Raw genomic sequence first — 18,281 nt, 5'->3', positions numbered from 1 at the left:
ATTATTGAGCAACAATTATGTTTTATTTATAGCCATTTTATAGTTAGTGTAGTATCACAGACTAATAATAATATACTACGTATGTAGTATGATGAAGGACTTATTTTGAAAAAAAAATTGAATTTATTTCTTTTTATCACAGAAATGGCTAAATGGATTTGTCTGAAACTAAGGTCTTACAATATAATGAATTTTCTTTTCAAATTCACAGAACACATTATTAAAATTATAATAAAAAACTGGGAAAAACAAAGGTTACAAATTTTGTTAAAAATTAACAGATTTATTTCAGTTCTTTATAAAACATTGTCAACAAATCACTTAGGTAAAAACAAAATGGAATTATTAAGGCATGATCATTATTAGTCACTATCAGAGCTATTTTTATCTTCCTTGGGCTCAACGGGTACCTCTTGTTTATAATGTCTATATTCAGGCTTCAATTCCCACATATTTTTGTGTGGATTTTTCAAGTTGTAATTGCACACTTCTTTTAAAATCTCTTTCAAATAAACAATGGGCTGTCTAGTTATCTGAAATAAAAATTAATATGTGATTATAGAAACTTCAATGATCGTACAAACCACTGTTGAGTCATTAATAATCTATCTATACTTATAATAAATCTGTAGAGAGGCCAATTCTGTACATGAAATATATTTAAAAAAAAACTATGAAGGGGTGATAAGGGATCGCTACTGATGCCAAAAATGCAATCAGTAAAATTTTTGTCTGTCTGTCTGTCTGTATATTCGTTATAGAAACAAAAACTACACGACGGATTTTAACGAAATTTGGCACAATTATTCTTCATACTCCTGGGCAGGTTATAGTAAAAGAATCATGTAAATCGGTGTAGAAACACCAAAGTTATACATGAAATACGCTATAAGTCATCGCGCGTGAATTACATGCCATAAGGATTATTTTTGTGTATCAGTTGCCGCGTTCGACGCGCTTCGCGGCGGGAGCTATAAAAAGGCGGCGGGTCCGCACTCCGCACCCGTTTCGCGTTGTCACGGTATCACGTGTGAACGGCTGAACCGATTTCGATAATTCTTTTCTATTATATTCCTTGAAGTATGAGGATGGTTCTTATGTAGAGAAAACGTAAATATGTACCACGGGCGAAGCCGGGGCGGACCGCTAGTATTAAATAAATAAATAAATATTATAGGACATTATTACACAAATCGACCTAGTCCCACAGTAAGTAATTAAGACTTGTGTTGGGGGTACTAGGCGACGATAAATATAATATTTAATAAATACATAATACATATATAGATAATAACACCCAGACCCAAGAACAAATAATTGAGTTCATCACACAAATATTTGCCCTGACCGGGGATCGAACCCGGGACCGTCGGCTCAGTAGGCAGTTACTTTACCACTGCGCCAACCGCGTCGTGCGCCAATATCAGGTCATGATAAGCAGTTCATAGTATAAAATTATAATATTAAACACCTTTTGTAAGTCCTTTATATTATAATACTGATGCTTTTCAAAAGCAGCAAATAGTACATTAAGAACAGCTTCTTTGTCATCACGAGCCTTCTTGCCTTCTGCTTTCTTCCTCTCTTGGTATTCAATCTGAAAAGAAATAAAAAATTTAATTAGTTTGTTGGAAACTCTGTACAATATGAAGTCAAATTAATTTAATTGTTCTCATCATTTAATTAAAAAAAAATTATAGAGCTCTTTCTTAGAAAGGGCATTGAAACTTTCTGGCATATCAACCCGCCGCCATTTTGATTTTTTTTCAAAATCGCGGCGCACGATTGAAGTTGTATGCATGGATAGAGGATACATAGACAAACAAAAAATGTCAAATAACATAGTACCCTAAAGCGTCACATTACCGAGATATTTGGAGGTAAATATTCACTTATGAGTACAACGACAAACACTAAAAATTGACTTATTACGTGTCTATATGCATAATTTTATCTCCAAATAATCACTCCCAGGTAGATTATTATTATTAACAGTTTATTGGAAGAAAGTAGGTACATTCATTACATAAAAATATTTATTTATTACATAGATATATTTTTTTATGTAAGTAATGTAATGAATACCTACTTTCTTCCTGTAATAATAATAATCTACCTGGGAGTGATTATTTGAAGATAATATTATGCATGCAGACACGTAATAAGTCTATTTTTAGTGTTTGTCGTTGTACTCATAAGTGAATATTTACCTCCAAATATCTTGGTAATGTGACGCTTTAGGGTACTATGTTATGAGACATTTTTTGTTCGTCTATGTATCCTCTATCCATACATACCACTTTCATCGTGCGCCGCGATTTTGAAAAAAATCAAAATGGCGGCGGGTCGATATGCCAGCGTCCATACAAAAAGTTTCAAACCCCTTTCTTAAGAAATGTCATAGAATTGATAAGAGTAATTTTTGAGTTCAATTGTAACAAACAAATAGTTAAATCTCCTTATAACATAAACATGAACTAGGCAGTTGTTACAACGTGATAATAAATAGGTATCAATGACTGTTTTGTTTTCAAGAGCTTTTCTTTAACATAAAAATAAATAATGAAGAATTTCTAAAACTATACTCACATTATGTTTATGGTCCGAAACAGGCTTAAAGTTTTGTACTATTCTTTCTAATTGTTGTACTTGTCTTTGTGGCATAGACGCCTTTCTAATTGATTCAGATTTTAGTTTATAGTATATTGAGTCTGCATATGGCCTACACTCTAGCTTTTGAACTATCCTACCCTCCATGAACAATTTTTCAGATTCTGGTACCACTGAATCCGTATTTGTAGCTGCAAATAATATTAATAGACATATACATGTGAAATTAGCTATGACCACGAAGGCGACATAAAAATGTTGTTATAAAGAACTCGTAAGAACTTATGTCTTGACACTTACGAACTATGTGAGAAAAGACTCCTAAAGATTGTCTAGTGACATTAGATACATCAAGACGGTGTTCCTTTGGTATATTTTGCTCTCCTGCGTCTTTGAGGCATAAAACTGCCTCAGACAACGACAACTGAACTTGGGGTCGTTGACCAGCTACACGAGAAATTTTCAGTTTCCCTACTTCGATGTCCCCAGGAGCTTTGTCCCATTTTGTGGCTATATATTTTGGTACCTTCACTAGCCAAACACCTCTACCAGTATTTGACAGATCCAGCTCACGATCGACGTGTGGTACATTATTAGGAGTAGTCATGATTTCCAAAAAAATTTAAAAATTAAGGACTTTGTCAACTACGATTACAAAGTATGTATGTATATCCCAAAATCACGATCATCGATAGATAAGTTTATTTTAATTTTTCAAGAAGAACAACAGCAAGTCTTGACTGGTCTTGACTTTTGACGAAGTGACAGTTGACAGTTGACACTTCAAACTTTCAAACTCTGCCGGTGTCTATTGGATTCTCTGTCTACGCCTTCTATAAACTATGTAAAACCATCGTTTGTCTATTTCTGTCTCAGAGCAATATTTCTGTCATCTGTGCCAAATGTCAACTTCAAATACACCAAAAGATCGCGGAATTTATTATATTATACCTATCGATAAATGTTTTATTTAATAACTTACAAATAAATGTTTATTATGCATATGGTATGATAAATACGAAGTATTATTTCGTAGTGGTTTCCGTGAACGCGGACTACGTTAATAAATTTGGATTTGTATGAAGAATTGGGCAGAATGTTCGGTTACAGTAAAGAAGCAGTTAGAGTGAAAGTCAAGGTTTGCAGATATTTTATTATAATAATTAAATGTATATCTTATTTACAATAAAAAGAACAGTACATCTTTTCATATTTATTTTCCTATATTTTCTGTATTTCGCTTTATTAACTCACATAACTATTGGAATATACAGTTATTCTATGTGCAACCATATTTTTGGGACTCAATCACTTATTTCCCTTTCAATTGGAAAGTTGTATACATGGCCTTCATTTCAATATAACTTTAATTTATTCAATACTTATCATTGTTTTATACTTAAGATAAATAAATTACTTTCAAAATAATGATTTCAGAAATGTGAAGGAAAACTACAACCAGAGTTAAGGAAGTTCTCTGTTGATCCACAAATAACTTCCTTAGAAGTTTTACAAAGCATTCTTGTGAAAGCATTTGATATAAAGTCTGATTTTACATTGTCATACAGGACATTAGATGACTATGGACTAGAAGTATATTTGCCATTATTATCTGATTGGGACTTGGATGCTGCATTCCTCAAGTATTTTTTTTATATTTATATTTAGCAAGCATTATTAGCTTTAGCTTTAAAAAGTTTTTTTTTTAGTTAAATTCAGTAAATAACAAATGTTATCAAGTTTTAAAATGTTAAAATAAGCTTTAAACATAAGTTTCATCACTATACAATGAACATTATTTAAATTCTGATTACAGGGCTCATAACATAGCACTGACACAAAAAACAGAACCATGTGTCCAATTAAAGGTGGATATGAAGCCTTTTGCAGAAGCCTCGGAGGATTGGGAACCACCTGTAATACCTACTCAAACTCAAACTCAAATAATTAGAGAACAGCCTGTAGTTCAACAAAGCCAAACAATAACACAAATAGATAAGCAAGAAACACAAATTGGTCTGCAGGGCATTATTATGAATCAGGTATACCACATTGAAGTAATTGAGAATATAAATAATGTTAAACTTATCTAGTTATAAAACTTAAATTTTGTTTATATTCACTACTGGCAATAAGAAGTTATCTAAATTCAGTTTGATTATTTTATCTAGCTCCTTTAATGTATATAACATTTGATCTATTATCCTAAAGCAGCAATGCCCAACATTTTCCAAAGGCGGATCCCTTAAAACTTGTCATGATCAGCAGATCCCCAAAAAAATTTCTTCGCATAAGTCAATATATATTATTTTGAATATTGAATTTTAGGTTGAGAAAACATTTAATATGGTATCCAGAGCATTAAATTTATATGATGACCCAAACACACCACCTAGACCTCCACTGAATGATGTGGAGTTTAGAACATTTTTGGATGCTGTAGGACAAATCACCAACACTACAAAATTACGTGAAGTTATATATTGTGGAGGAATTGAACCAAGTCTGAGGTAATATGACATTCATTAACATTAATACTATTTATAAAAACTACATTAAAAAATATTAATGGAAGATAAGAATAATATTGCTTGATAAAATGTAAGGTTGATGCAATAAGTATAGCATTTCTAAAAGAGCTAAGCTAGGCTGCAGATATCTTTTAAATGCTTGTTAATTATTTAAAAATGTTATGTTTGCAATATTATTTATAACTCATTACACCATAATACTTTCCAGAAAAGTGGTATGGAAACATATACTGAATGTCTATCCTGAAGGGATGACAGGAAAAGAGAGAATGGATTATATTAAAAGAAAAGCTAATGAGTATTATGCTTTGAGAGCCAAATGGAAAGATTGTATTCAAAAAGGAAAGGTAAATATATTTTATATGGTATATCACTAGATATTAAAAAATAAAGCCACTATCTACCCCTATATAAATTATGCTTACATCTTTAAAACTATTCAATAAATTTCTTAGAAACTTTTTTAGGCGCGTTGAGAGTTAAATTTCAAGGTCATGGAGTGTCTTGCCAAGAAGTTTGAATATTATAAATTTATAAAGAATAGAAAAAATTCGATCACGTGGCGGGACTTTTTTCTATTCTTTATAAATTTATATTTATAAAGCATTTGAATGCCATAAAACAATAAAAATCAATTTAAAGTTTGAATATTGCCAAAGAATTTTCATTTCTGAAACATATGCTCGGCACACACACTCTTTTTTATAGATAGAGTAATTGTTGAGGGAGGTTTTAGTACCTTATATAATTTATGATGTTTTAAGGGGCCCTGCTCCGAAATGTATGTTTCTAAATCATGGTTTTTGGATAGAAATCATCATATTTAAAATCCTAAAAAAATATATAGCACAGATAAACGTTTGATCTAGTGACTTTTTTGGATAAAAACACAATATTAAACATTTGACTCGATCAAAAAAAAATCAGAAGTAACATCGATTTTAAAAGCATAATCAGTTTTATGAGAATTAGGGGAACGCTATGTTTATGAAAATTTGACATTTCATTTATAATCAGGTTTTACAGGGAAATTTTTGGATAGATTTTTAATTTAGCCCTTATTTTTTTCTATATAAAATATAATACGTAAAATGCGACTCGCGCGCACCACGTCAGTGCCGCCAGAGTCCAGCCGGACGTCATCGAAGGAGGACCTGTGCTAGTTTTGCTCCCGACCACGTTGCAGTCGCCGCTCGCGTATTAGAACCGAGCGGCGAGTAAAACGGCGAGCATGTCACGGTATAAATAAATCAGTAGTTTGATTTTGTTAGTTATCCTAGGATTATTGTTGTAAATATAAATTAACTTCTTATTCTATAGTCTATACTATTAAACGAACAATATTTGCATATTAATATATTTGTTTGTAAATACAGTGTAGAAATTTTCGATGGGCCCTGGGTGAAAGTACTAGAAATACTGGAGATAGCAAATATCCTTTATTTTTAAAAAGAAATAGAACTGCATTCAAAGATTTTCAAAAATTCATTTTCTTCGACCGGGAATCGAAAGAACTATTAAAACCGCATCAAAATCCGTTGCGTAGTTTCAAAGATTAGCGTACAAAGGGACATAGGGACAGTGAAAGCGACTTTGTTTTATACTATGTAGTGATTTAAAATTATGTTTTAAAAATTACCTTGCCTGAGATCCTCTTTTTTATGGGTTATTGAATAGGAATAGCGGCAAAGTTTTGAAGTACTAGTAGAAAGACTATTATGATGTTGGTTGATCTGTATTCAATGAGTATGACAAATATTATTTTTATGAAACAACAATCCAAGATGGCGCCGACGAAAATTTGACTTTTTTCGTGATGGGTGTCATTTTCATGGTTTTTGGGGTAGCAATTAACGAATATGAGGTCAAAACTATAATCCAAGATGGCGCCGACGAAAATTTTACATCTTTTCGTCATGGGTGTCATTTTCATGGTTCTTGGGGTAGCAATTAACAAATATGAGGTCAAAACTATAATCCAAGATGGCGCCGACGAAAATTTTACATCTTTTCGTCATGGGTGTCATTTTCATGGTTTTTGGGGTAGCTATTAACCAATATGAGGTCAAAACTAAAATCCAAGATGGCGCCGACGAAAATTTTACATCTTTTCGTCATGGGTGTCATTTTCATGGTTTTTGGGGTAGCTATTAACGAATATGAGGTCAAAACTAAAATCCAAGATGGCGCCGACGAAAATCTTACATCTTTTCGTCATGGGTGTCATTTTCATGGTTTTTGGGGTAGCTATTAACGAATATGAGGTCAAAACTATAATCCAAGATGGCGCCGTCGAAAATTTTACATCTTTTCGTCATGGGTGTCATTTTCATGGGTTTTGGGGTAGCTATTAACCAATATGAGGTCAAAACTAAAATCCAAGATGGCGCCGACGAAAATTTTACATCTTTTCGTCATGGGTGTCATTTTCATGGTTATTGGGGTAGCTATTAACCAATATGAGGTCAAAACTAAAATTCAAGATGGCGCGGACGAAAACTTTACATCTTTTCGTTACGGGTGTCATTTTCAAGGTTTCTGAATTCTGCTCGAAAAATATGTAAACGGTTGTAAGAAAAATATACTTACCAAATTATCGACGGTAACATTGGGGATTTGTACATAGCTGTCTCAAAAACCTTGAAAATGAAACTCATGCCGTAAAGATGTAAAATTTTCGTCGACACCATCTTGGATTTTAGTTTTGACCTCATATTGGTTAATTATAGCTACCCCAAAAACCATGAAAATGACACCTGTGACGAAATTTTGTCAAATTTTCGTCGGCGCCATTTTGGATTTTAGATTTGACCTCATATTGATTAATAGCTACTCCAACTCTTTGAAAATGACACCCGTGACGAAATTTTGTCAAATTTTCGTTGGCGCCATTTTGGATTTTAGATTTGACCTCATATTGATTAATAGCTACTCCAACTCTTTGAAAATGACACCCATGACGAAAACATTTCAAATTTTCGTCGGCGCCATCTTGGATTTTAGTTTTGACCTCATATTGGTTAATCGCTAGCCCAAAAACCACCCACATTTGCTACTTAGGAAAAGTTCAGATTTAAAGATATCATAGGTAATGTGACGAATATAATTTATTTCATTCCGACCGTTTCTCGGAATAACATACATTTACTAAGAAGGGTTTAATATATTGCCGGTAACATAATATTATGATGTATGATAATAATTAATAATTCATAAAAAAGTATTTTATACATTTCTTAAAAAGCTTCGATATTGTATACAATAATACAAATCATTAATTGATTATTATTCAAATTGTTGTAAAATAGTCACACTTTTTTAAGTTGGTTGAATACACTAACTTACTTATTACATACTTATATTCAATTATTATTTTGCCTTTTTTATTTGTTTTACTTTTAATTATTATTACCAATATTTTCAGAAGAAAATAAATTAATGTATCCAGAACGAGAGTTTCATTTTAAACTTTAAATGTATGTATAAAATAGACCAAAAAATTTTTACGAGAAATTAACAATAAATTATCTTTTATATTGTTTCTATCGATTTGAATAATAAAATAAAATTTGAAAAAGGAATGTTTCCTTTCAGAAAAATTTGCTATCCCTAGTATTTCAAGTACTTTCCATTCAGGGCACATCGAAAATTTCCACACTGTATATATACAAACAAATATATAAATATGCAAATATTGCTCGTTTAATGGTATAGGATAAGTAGTAAATTTATTTATCAACAACATTCCTACGATAGCAAATAAAATCGAACTACTGATTTATTTATACTGTGGCATAATCGCCCGCCTTCATAGGTCACCGGAGTTCATGCCGCGCCGGCTCCTGCGCAACGCGGGCGCGAGCCATCTCAGTGCCTAAAATGCCTAAACTTTCAGTACAAGGGGCTCTTAAATAAAGCAGGCGAAACCGCGGGCGTAAGCTACTACTTAGTACTTAGTACTAGTCTACACTAATATTATAAAGAGGAAAACTTTGTTTGTTTGATTGTAATGAATAGGCTCATAAACTACTGGACCGATTTTAAAAATTCTTTCACCATTCGAAAGCTACATTATCCACGAGTAACATAGGCTAGGTTTTATCCCAGAAATCCCACGGGAACGGGAACTATGCGGGTTTTTCTTTGAAAACGCGGGCGAAGCCGCAGGCGGAAAGCTAGTACTATTATAATATTTTAAAGATTTTTTGTTGTTTTATTTAAGTACTTATTGAGTTGTCCAACACACCCAATTTTAGAAAATGTCTCATGGCATTCATAGACTGTATTAATTGAATAATCATTATGATCTACTTTCAGGTAAATGGTGATTTGGCCTATGTTACGAGTATGGTAAGGAAAGACGTTCTTAGGACAGATAGGCATCATAACTTTTACGCCGGAAGTGATGATAATCAAAATATTGCCTCTCTATTCAATATTTTAACAACGTAAGAATTTTTACTCTCTTTTAAGCTTATTTATATTTATTTCACGTAACAAATCATGATTTAATTTTAACTAGACTGTTTATTTCAATCTGCACTTCATAATCTTACTCTTTTTTTACAGATATGCTCTCTACCATCCAACTGTAAGTTATTGTCAGGGAATGTCAGATTTAGCATCACCACTATTAGTAACCATGGGTGATGAAGCTCATGCATACATTTGCCTTTGTGCGCTTATGGCTAGACTTTATCCTAATTTCCTACTTGATGGAGAAGCAATGACACTGAAATTTACTCATCTCACTGAATCACTACAAGTGTATGACCCTGACTTCTACAACTATTTAAAATCACAACAAGCAGATGATCTACTATTCTGTTATAGATGGCTACTTCTAGAAATGAAGCGAGAATTTGCATTTGATGATGCACTACGGATGCTAGAAGTCCTGTGGGCTTCTTTACCTCAAAAAGCTCCCATTACAGAATTACCTTTACAAGAAAAAGATTTTGATCCAACTTTTGAGGTAACTGTAGATCCAACACCTTTAAGCCCACTAGTTAAAGCACCGAGAGAAAATGCATATACTAAAGTATGCGCAATAAGAAGACAAAGCTCCAGTTTTAGCTTAGCAAATATAAAAACACCAAAACTTTCCACGACCAAGCAAATAAATCATAGTTTAGACGAAAGTGCAGCTCGAAAAGCATTAACTAATTCATCTCTTAAGCACGCGAAAGAATTTCAAAGTCTAGATGAGGCTGCCTTACAGCTGCGTAATACTACAAAAGAAATATGCGATAAAACAACTGAGGAAGGCACTGAATATAATTTACATGAAAAAGATATACATAAGTTTTCGAAACCCATCATGAAAAGTGTTCCTGAAGATAGTAAAGCGATTGAGGTCTTAGATTCGCAAACTAGTTGGTCTAGTACAGGAAATTTATTCAATGGAACATCTCAAGCTGACATGAAAGACACTCCATTAGGGAGCCAAATCCGAATACTACGAGATAAAATATCCATACATAACAATAGATTTTTCTCATCATTAGATAAGCTTGATGATTCCAATTGCCTTGATTCAACAAGCAATAAGCCAAAAGTTAAAATGATAAAAAATCTCAATGAATTTCTTAATTTTGCTACAGGTAGTAAATACGTGAATATTAAACAAGAAATGGGTCTAAAGACTGATCTTGATAATATTGATTCAAAACAGTGCCCCAAAATAACACTAACTAAAACATTACTTAATGATACATCTAAAATACTTAAAAATCATAGTAATTCAAAAATTAATTTGGAATTAAATGAAGGCAGTAGCCCTGATGATTCACAAGAATATTATCCCATGACTACCTCCATGACCCGTGAATTACGATTAGAATTAGAACATTTAGACCGACAAGTATTTGGCTCTTCATATGTTAATAGATGCAGTATGATTTGTGATTCTCCTTCTGAATCTACAAGCACAGAAGATAAACCCACAAAATTTCAGAAAGATACGGAAAATGATAAATTAGAAGTTCAAAATGAAGTTACTGAATCAATGGATTTTTTGAAAAAGTCACCACTTTTAGACACAACTAAAATTAATGCAAGAAGTGCAGAGGATATATATCTTTGGGAGAATCCCCTTCATCGCAACACTCCAACTACGCGAACAACTGCTAGTTGTCCACACACACCTGATGAACAAGCTGAATTAGATTTTGATGGTGACACAGGGGAAATATTTGAGGAGCATTCTGGAAAAAAGTCTGTCACACCAATTAGATTATTAAGAAAAAATCATTCTCTGGAACCTCAGGATTTATATCATAACAATAAGCATTCTAATACACATTCCAGTGAATCTGAATCTTCTGACCCAGTAGATTCTATAAGCAATCCAGTTACAGAAGATGGAAACAACCCGAAATCACATAAATTTTTCTCTAACATGTCACAAGAATTAGAAAATGCAAAAAAGAATTGTGAGTCACTTTTAAATGTAAAGCAATCAAACCTACAAAGTGTAGCATCAACAATAAATAACTTCCAGAAAAAATATGAGGTTTTTAAACCACCTCCATTAAAAAATGCATCTATACACACTGTTACAGCTACTGATAGTACAAGTAAGAACAGTATTAGTAGTTTGCCTTCTCCGTTCGTTTTTGGTGGTGGTAATCCATTCCTCATGTATTTATGTCTTACAGTATTATTGCAACATAGAGATTATGTAATGCGCAATCGTATGGACTATAATGAATTAGCAATGCATTTTGATAAAATGGTGAGAAAGCATAATGTCAACAGGGTATTAAATCAAGCTAGGCAGATGTATGCTGTATATTTGAAGCAACAATCGCAAAAGACTGGTGATGTTACTACATAATGATGTAGGTTTTAGGACATTTATGGAAAATTTAAAGTTACTTAAGATATGTAACGGGACTGCCAACATAGCATTATGTAAATGTGCTAATTTTATTTATTATTATTAAATTCCTTATCATGCTTAATTGAAGTCACGCGAAATTAGCTGTAGGTATCAAATTTACTCTTTTATTTGTTATAAAGTTTAGTTTACACATTTCACCATGGTATGGATTTATAATTTCACATTTTGTAACTTCTAACTGCTTATCGAGTATTATGAGTAAATAATTCCGTATTTTTAATACCGTTGTAATTCCTTACAATAATTTTGACCATTAATGTATGAATTTATATTATAATTATAACATTGATAATAATATAAGGGCAGTTCTACATTAGTAGTTATTATAAATATTTAAATTATAGCTATATACATATAAATCTCAACACCAAAACGTAATTAAATAAAATGTATAATACAACTCCTATACATTATATTAAATACATAATGTTTCTTACTGTAATGCATTTATAAAATTAGCAATAATTAAATAGGTAATTATTTAAATAGTTATAAATACAATTGACAAAAATAGATTCCTTATGTACTGTACTTATTACCTGCATTGTTTCTAATTTAATTTTAACTGCTTATGATTGCTGCCTTAATTCCAAAGATGTTGGGTATTCGTAAATACTATTGTGATATTATTTTTTAATATTTTACTTTTTTACATTATAGTTATTATATGTATATTGTATACCTTTAGTGATTGTATTTTTTATGTTAATAGATTAATAACTATTTAGTGATCAGTCATATAATAAGTTTTAAAACAAAAATAACAGTGGAAATTGAAGTTGCTTTACATTAATATGATAATTGTAATGTGTAACCAAATGTTATATTTTTAATAAATGACTATTCCAATGTTAATAATTCCTAAAATATTATATAATGAAATGAATTTCAAATCTCAATTTTATAAAAAAACTAGCGGTCCGCCCCGGCTTCGCCCGTGGTACATATGAAAAATAGATGTTGGCCGATTCTCAGACTTACCCGAAATGCACAGAAAATTTCATGAGAATCGGTCCACCCGTTTCGGAGGAGTATGCAGACTAACATTGTGACACGAGAATTTTATATATGAGATATATACCTATTACTACCATTAATATGACCGAAATATTATTCCAATGGAAGGGTAAATTATAACCTTAAGGCTGCAGTCTAGCAAAATTGCGTTTTCAACAAGTTATTTGACAATTTTTTCCCGGCTAATGAAATGATAAACTGAATTTTTTTTTCTTGTTTACCAATTAGTGTTATATACGCAATGCGCGTGAATTTTTTCACATTTATAAAGTTACTTTATGTTACCTTAATCAGGCCTTCAAGATAAGTCTCTTTCCCCCAAAGACATTTCGAGCTAAGTTTGTGCACTCACTATGTTGCAACCGATTACAATTTATACAATCTGATCAGCGCATTATTATCCTTATATAGTCGTTATTAAAAACTGCTGAATACAATTGCTGAAAAACTTATGATTTTCCTAATTAGAACGTTATAAATTCATTAAATTTCCCATTTTTTGCCTTACAAAATCTATTGATAAATACTGCTAAAAGTTATTTTTTCCATTAATTTATTCGAGTTGGTTGAAGACAAATGAGTATTAATCCTTTAAAAAAAATTTTTTTTGAATTTTGATAATTCTTTAAATATTAAAAAAATATTTAAAATAATTAGGAAAAATTCTAGCGAATTTCTTTAGTCGCGCTCCTTGGGCCGGAGCGTTCTGACGTGTGCTCTACGCTCGATTTTCCTTCATACCGAAGTGAAAGTTGCTCTACTTCATTAAATTTAATATTTTTGTTAATTGATTATTTTTATCTTAGTTTTGTGCAAATATTCGTATTTTTAAACATTTGATTTCGATATGGAAAATAAACGAAAAAAATACGCGTGTAACTACTAGAAAAAAAATTATCTTCGAACATAAAGTTAATGAAACCAAATAGATTGCAAAGGTGATTGGCAACAATTTCTTTATTTTACGGGGTGTCAGTAAAGGGATGTATATTTCTTTAAAACTAAAGTAAGCTCATAAATTTTCTTATAATATATTTTTTTTTGAAGTTCCAAAAATGTTTATTTTTCGTTTGAGAAATACGAAATATAATATAAACTTGTATTGAGAACTTGAACTTCCCAAGTTCATCCGGGGAAGTCCCCATACGGGGAAAATGATTTGTTTACTCCAAAATTATATGCCGAGGTGTTTTAATTTTTTCTTCTAGTCATTTTCAACGTAGCGGCATGTTGTTTGATTATTAATTTTGTAACTTAAATACAGGATGTTGGTTTTATATTCTGATCTTACAGACGCGCTGACAAATTTAGTCCGCCATTTCTAGTTTAGTCCACCAACTCTAAGTACCAATATTAAAACGAATGGATTATCATCACATCATCAAAACTCAGATGTAATGGAAGATCACAATAACATAGAAAATTCAGTGGGTGTTGAGAACTAAACAAAAACAAGTAACAGAGACGCGAAGAATAAAAAAAGAGGACGAAAACGATAATTCGTTGATCCTTTCCCTTTTCGACGTATTGTTAGGGTACATCACCAATCTGCAAAAAACAAAACTGATGATTCCCAATTGCTGATTAAAAATGAAAAACAAATAATCGACAACAGTGGTGAAAATTTGCTGATCACAATGAAACTTCCTTCAGAGGTAGCAGATTTACTCATTTAAAATGTATCGGTGAACAGCGTAAAGGAGAGGAGGACAGGAAAACATTATGAATGTGGATGGTGGATTGTATACAGGGTGTAATCGTTAAGTATGTGCAGGCGATTATGACGTTATTATTGCAGGTATCAAAAAACTTAAAACTGATATCGAAATTACTTTACCTAATGAGCAAAATGACAATAATAACTTTTTAAAAGTATAACGAGAAATATCTAAAAAATTTACTTTATACACTCCCATATCAAATAGGGAAAATGGGACTAGTAGAAGTTAAATGTCTAATTCCGGCAAAAGACATGAATGCGGAAGATGCGGTTAAAAATAAAAAAAATGACGTGTGGCACTCGGGGACTGCCGCGGTAAAGCTATTGCATAGCTTGCCTTCAAGCCACAGCTCCGAGCCCGTCGGAGTGGGGAGCGTGAGGTGTTTTCGTTACGGAATTTCTCGATTCGGTCCCCGCGCTCAAGGCCCGCGATAGAAGCTATGCAATAGCTTAAAAATTAATATTTGAAATACAATGCAAAAAATAACACTTTTGAAATACAAATAAGCAGACTTCTGCTTATTTGCTGTTTGGACTGGAGTGAATCATTCGTTAAAAATAGAATATATAAAAAATTATGTAACGTTTAGGCAAAATAAAATGATGGACCATTATCAAGATTTTACATAAATTGCCTACTGTCAGAATTGATTGATTCGAGACTTCAGCATTCGATGCCCATCAAGGACCAATCCTATATCATTCAAGCGATTGAAAAAAAAAAGAGATAAATCCAGTGCAACCGATAAAGCATCAGAATGCTAGCAAAAGATTTATTAGGTTTATCAATATAAATCTATATATTATACATAATATAATAAATCTGTAGAAGACGCGAAGACCGACATCCGCGCGGACGGAGTCGCGGGCGGAAGCTAGTCAGAAATAAATATCTTTTGTTTTCATTTGCGTATTTTTCTATGTTATAATTTTTTAACACAAACATTACATTTTTTTATTATATACAAAATTTGTTTATCCGTTTTATTAGTTAAACTGAACAACTTTCACTAAGAAACTTAGGTCGAAAAAAATGTATAGAGTTATGCATTTTGTATGGAAAGCTTATTTTTCTTTATATTTCGTCCAAATTTCTTTGTAAAAGTTGATCAGTTATATAAACATGAAGTTGAAGATATCAATAGAAAGTATTCGCAAATTTTGTGTACTGATAAAAAAAAATCACCCGGTGTAATTTTCACGAAAATTGTTTCAAATTGTCATTTTTGGTACTTATTACGAATATTAAATTATGCATACGAATGATTTAATTTTTAAAAATTAAGTGGAGCATCTTTCCCTTAGTACATTTGTATTATTTACATATAGGATGACAGGATGCATTTGTTTGCACTACTAGACCAAGCCCTTAATGTAATATATCATACTCGGTGTGTATTTTTCTTGTTTATCATGAATTTAACAATTGACTCTTTATTTAAAAAAAAATTAGATAGTAAAATATACCCTATAAAATGAAATTTGCTTCAAGGCCTACCCTATTTAATATAGATTAATAAACCCTTTGCTTGTAATCAAGATGTATCAAGTAACAAATAATTCACATTAACTCCAGTGTAAATACAGAAAATTTAAAATTTATGTTCTGTTATTTTATTTTACAATTTCACATTTAATTAAAATGATGGATAGGTCTATACTTCTCCATCATAGAGGGAAGAAATCCTGGATTTTCGTCAGTTTCTTGCAAATAATGCATAAACTCAATAAAAAAGATATACTTTTGAAATGATATTTGGCTTTCTAATTTTTCCAATTTAATGGACATTGATCAGCAAGAAAAAATTCCAAAGAAATCATAATATTTATTTATAGAATGATTTATAATGCAAATCTAACTAACATCAACTCAGTTCTTTGTGGTTTTAGGCCTACGTGATTTACTAATTACTTACAGATCTATCAATCAAATCCAATCAACACTCCAAAACAAGAAATTATTTCCTGTTGGAAATGCTTAGTAATGCAACAAGTGTTACTGTAATTTTTGATAAACCAATAAACCTCATAAAGATTTCTTAGACAAACTGGATAGATTAGATTAACGATGAAATTTCTTGAATCCAACCATTTCTAATTTCTTAACAAACAAAATTGACACCAACAACAAAAAAATATGTTTAGGGAAACATTGTTTATAATAAAATTTTACTTCAAAATAAAAATAATAGATGGTTACTTACATAATAAGTAATTTATTATGATAGGAATCAAATAACCTTTCACATATTAGCTGTTTAATGACAGATTGTTTATTTTTTAAACACACACATTATTATTATCTTTCACTTCAATAACACTTGTGACCAGGTATCTCATTTACTCCTTTTCAATAATTGTAAATCATACTTATTTGTATAAACACCTACGTGCCACAATATTCAAAAATATTTTCTAGTATTACACTTATTAGAAAAATACACTTTAGTAACGGCGCATTCCTGGAGGTCCACGACCCGGTCCTCCTCGACCCATGCCAGGTGGGGCACCCATCATGCCCGGTGGTGGGCCTCCCATCATAGGTCCTCCTCTCATTTGTGGAGGCGCCGACATTTGTCCACGGCCACCAGGTGCCATATGTTGTTGCGACGGTCCACCGACTCCTCTCGCAGGTCCTTGAAGACCTGGTGGAGGTCCTCCGAATCCAGCGCCGCGACCTGCCGCACGACCAGCGCCTGGACCTCCAATCGCACCAGGTAAAGGAACACGGGGTAATCCTTCTTCCGGTGGCGGAGGACCTTCGATAGTTAATGAAACAATATTTTCTCCTCGTAGCAATACAAAACCTAGCGTTCGCTTTTCTTCACGGTCCGCGGTTTTACTGTTTTTGGATTTAATTTTTCTAAATTCTTCGCAGTCCCCCAATATCAAATTCATATGTTTATCAAACGCTTTAAACGTTCCTATAAAAGTACGAGAATCTTGTAATATCACTCTGACTCGATAATTTATATGCTGTTGCATTTTATTGTTCTTTCCGATCGTCTGAAAATAAAAACAAAATACATTATCCTCTTTAATATTTTCTAATATTCAACGGTTAAAAAGATGAAAAATAAATCTGATTAAATACAAGACAACGTACCATTTTGATTCAGGATTAATGAGATTATTTTAGATAAAATACAAATAAAATTTGTTAGTTAGCGGCAAAACAACAATCTACAACAATGAACAAACATCAGTCAATGTCAAATTTGAAAGAACGCCGGCATTTGTGTTGCTAGATGCTAGTGCTATCTTCTATTGCCATTATTATTTTATTATAGTAAATATTATAGCGTTTCAGATTCATGTCTTTTTGTGATTTCAATAAATTAATAAATTTTTAACCCTTATATAGTTTTAACCTGTGGTTTTAACCCTTTACCCTACACATATCTTTACGACATTGTTTTTCATTTACACCAATTGTGGGGGTATTTCATGTAAATAATACTGGCCAGGCGCTGAGGGGGCTTTTTTCGTAGCATACGCT

General features: G+C 32.0%; 3 protein-coding genes across 3 annotated transcripts; 1 reads left to right on the top strand and 2 right to left on the bottom strand.

The window, feature by feature from the left end:
* Window positions 1-264: 264 nt before the first annotated feature.
* On the bottom strand, window positions 265-3,372 carry TfIIFbeta (transcription factor TFIIFbeta). The gene is made up of 4 exons (XM_090107652.1): window positions 2,911-3,372; window positions 2,590-2,801; window positions 1,472-1,597; window positions 265-533 (listed from the first exon to the last, which is right to left on the bottom strand). The coding sequence occupies exons 1-4, from the start codon at window positions 3,215-3,217 to the stop codon at window positions 363-365; spliced, it is 816 nt and encodes a 271-aa protein (XP_089963778.1). The 5' UTR covers window positions 3,218-3,372; the 3' UTR covers window positions 265-362.
* Window positions 3,373-3,522: 150 nt separating this feature from the next.
* On the top strand, window positions 3,523-13,182 carry LOC149910282 (uncharacterized). The gene is made up of 7 exons (XM_090112069.1): window positions 3,523-3,748; window positions 4,048-4,253; window positions 4,427-4,652; window positions 4,939-5,120; window positions 5,350-5,488; window positions 9,459-9,589; window positions 9,711-13,182. The coding sequence occupies exons 1-7, from the start codon at window positions 3,707-3,709 to the stop codon at window positions 11,977-11,979; spliced, it is 3,195 nt and encodes a 1,064-aa protein (XP_089968195.1). The 5' UTR covers window positions 3,523-3,706; the 3' UTR covers window positions 11,980-13,182.
* Window positions 13,183-16,978: 3,796 nt separating this feature from the next.
* SmB (small ribonucleoprotein particle protein SmB) lies at window positions 16,979-18,024 on the bottom strand. Its single transcript, XM_090112062.1, has 2 exons — window positions 17,889-18,024; window positions 16,979-17,788 (listed from the first exon to the last, which is right to left on the bottom strand). The coding sequence occupies exons 1-2, from the start codon at window positions 17,889-17,891 to the stop codon at window positions 17,228-17,230; spliced, it is 564 nt and encodes a 187-aa protein (XP_089968188.1). The 5' UTR covers window positions 17,892-18,024; the 3' UTR covers window positions 16,979-17,227.
* Window positions 18,025-18,281: the final 257 nt, after the last annotated feature.

This window comes from Colias eurytheme, chromosome 2 (genome assembly GCF_061535395.1).
Source record: "Colias eurytheme isolate Ceu_HAF_F1 chromosome 2, ilColEury1 Martin Lab GWU primary, whole genome shotgun sequence".
In the NCBI taxonomy this organism is placed as follows: Eukaryota; Metazoa; Arthropoda; class Insecta; order Lepidoptera; family Pieridae; genus Colias; species Colias eurytheme.
This window is presented reverse-complemented; position numbering and strand designations above follow the sequence as displayed.

Bases quoted from the DNA above. Each gene is read 5' to 3' on its own strand.
- TfIIFbeta (XM_090107652.1), bottom strand. From the start codon at position 3,217: ATGACTACTCCTAATAATGTACCACACGTCGATCGTGAGCTGGATCTG. The intron at 2,802-2,910 runs GTAAGTGTCAAG...TATTATTTGCAG, and splicing joins AGTCTTTTCTCACATAGTTC to CTACAAATACGGATTCAGTG. The intron at 1,598-2,589 runs GTGAGTATAGTT...ATTTCTTTTCAG, and splicing joins TTTCGGACCATAAACATAAT to ATTGAATACCAAGAGAGGAA.
- LOC149910282 (XM_090112069.1), top strand. From the start codon at position 3,707: ATGTTCGGTTACAGTAAAGAAGCAGTTAGAGTGAAAGTCAAG. The intron at 3,749-4,047 runs GTTTGCAGATAT...TAATGATTTCAG, and splicing joins CAGTTAGAGTGAAAGTCAAG to AAATGTGAAGGAAAACTACA. The intron at 4,653-4,938 runs GTATACCACATT...ATTGAATTTTAG, and splicing joins AGGGCATTATTATGAATCAG to GTTGAGAAAACATTTAATAT.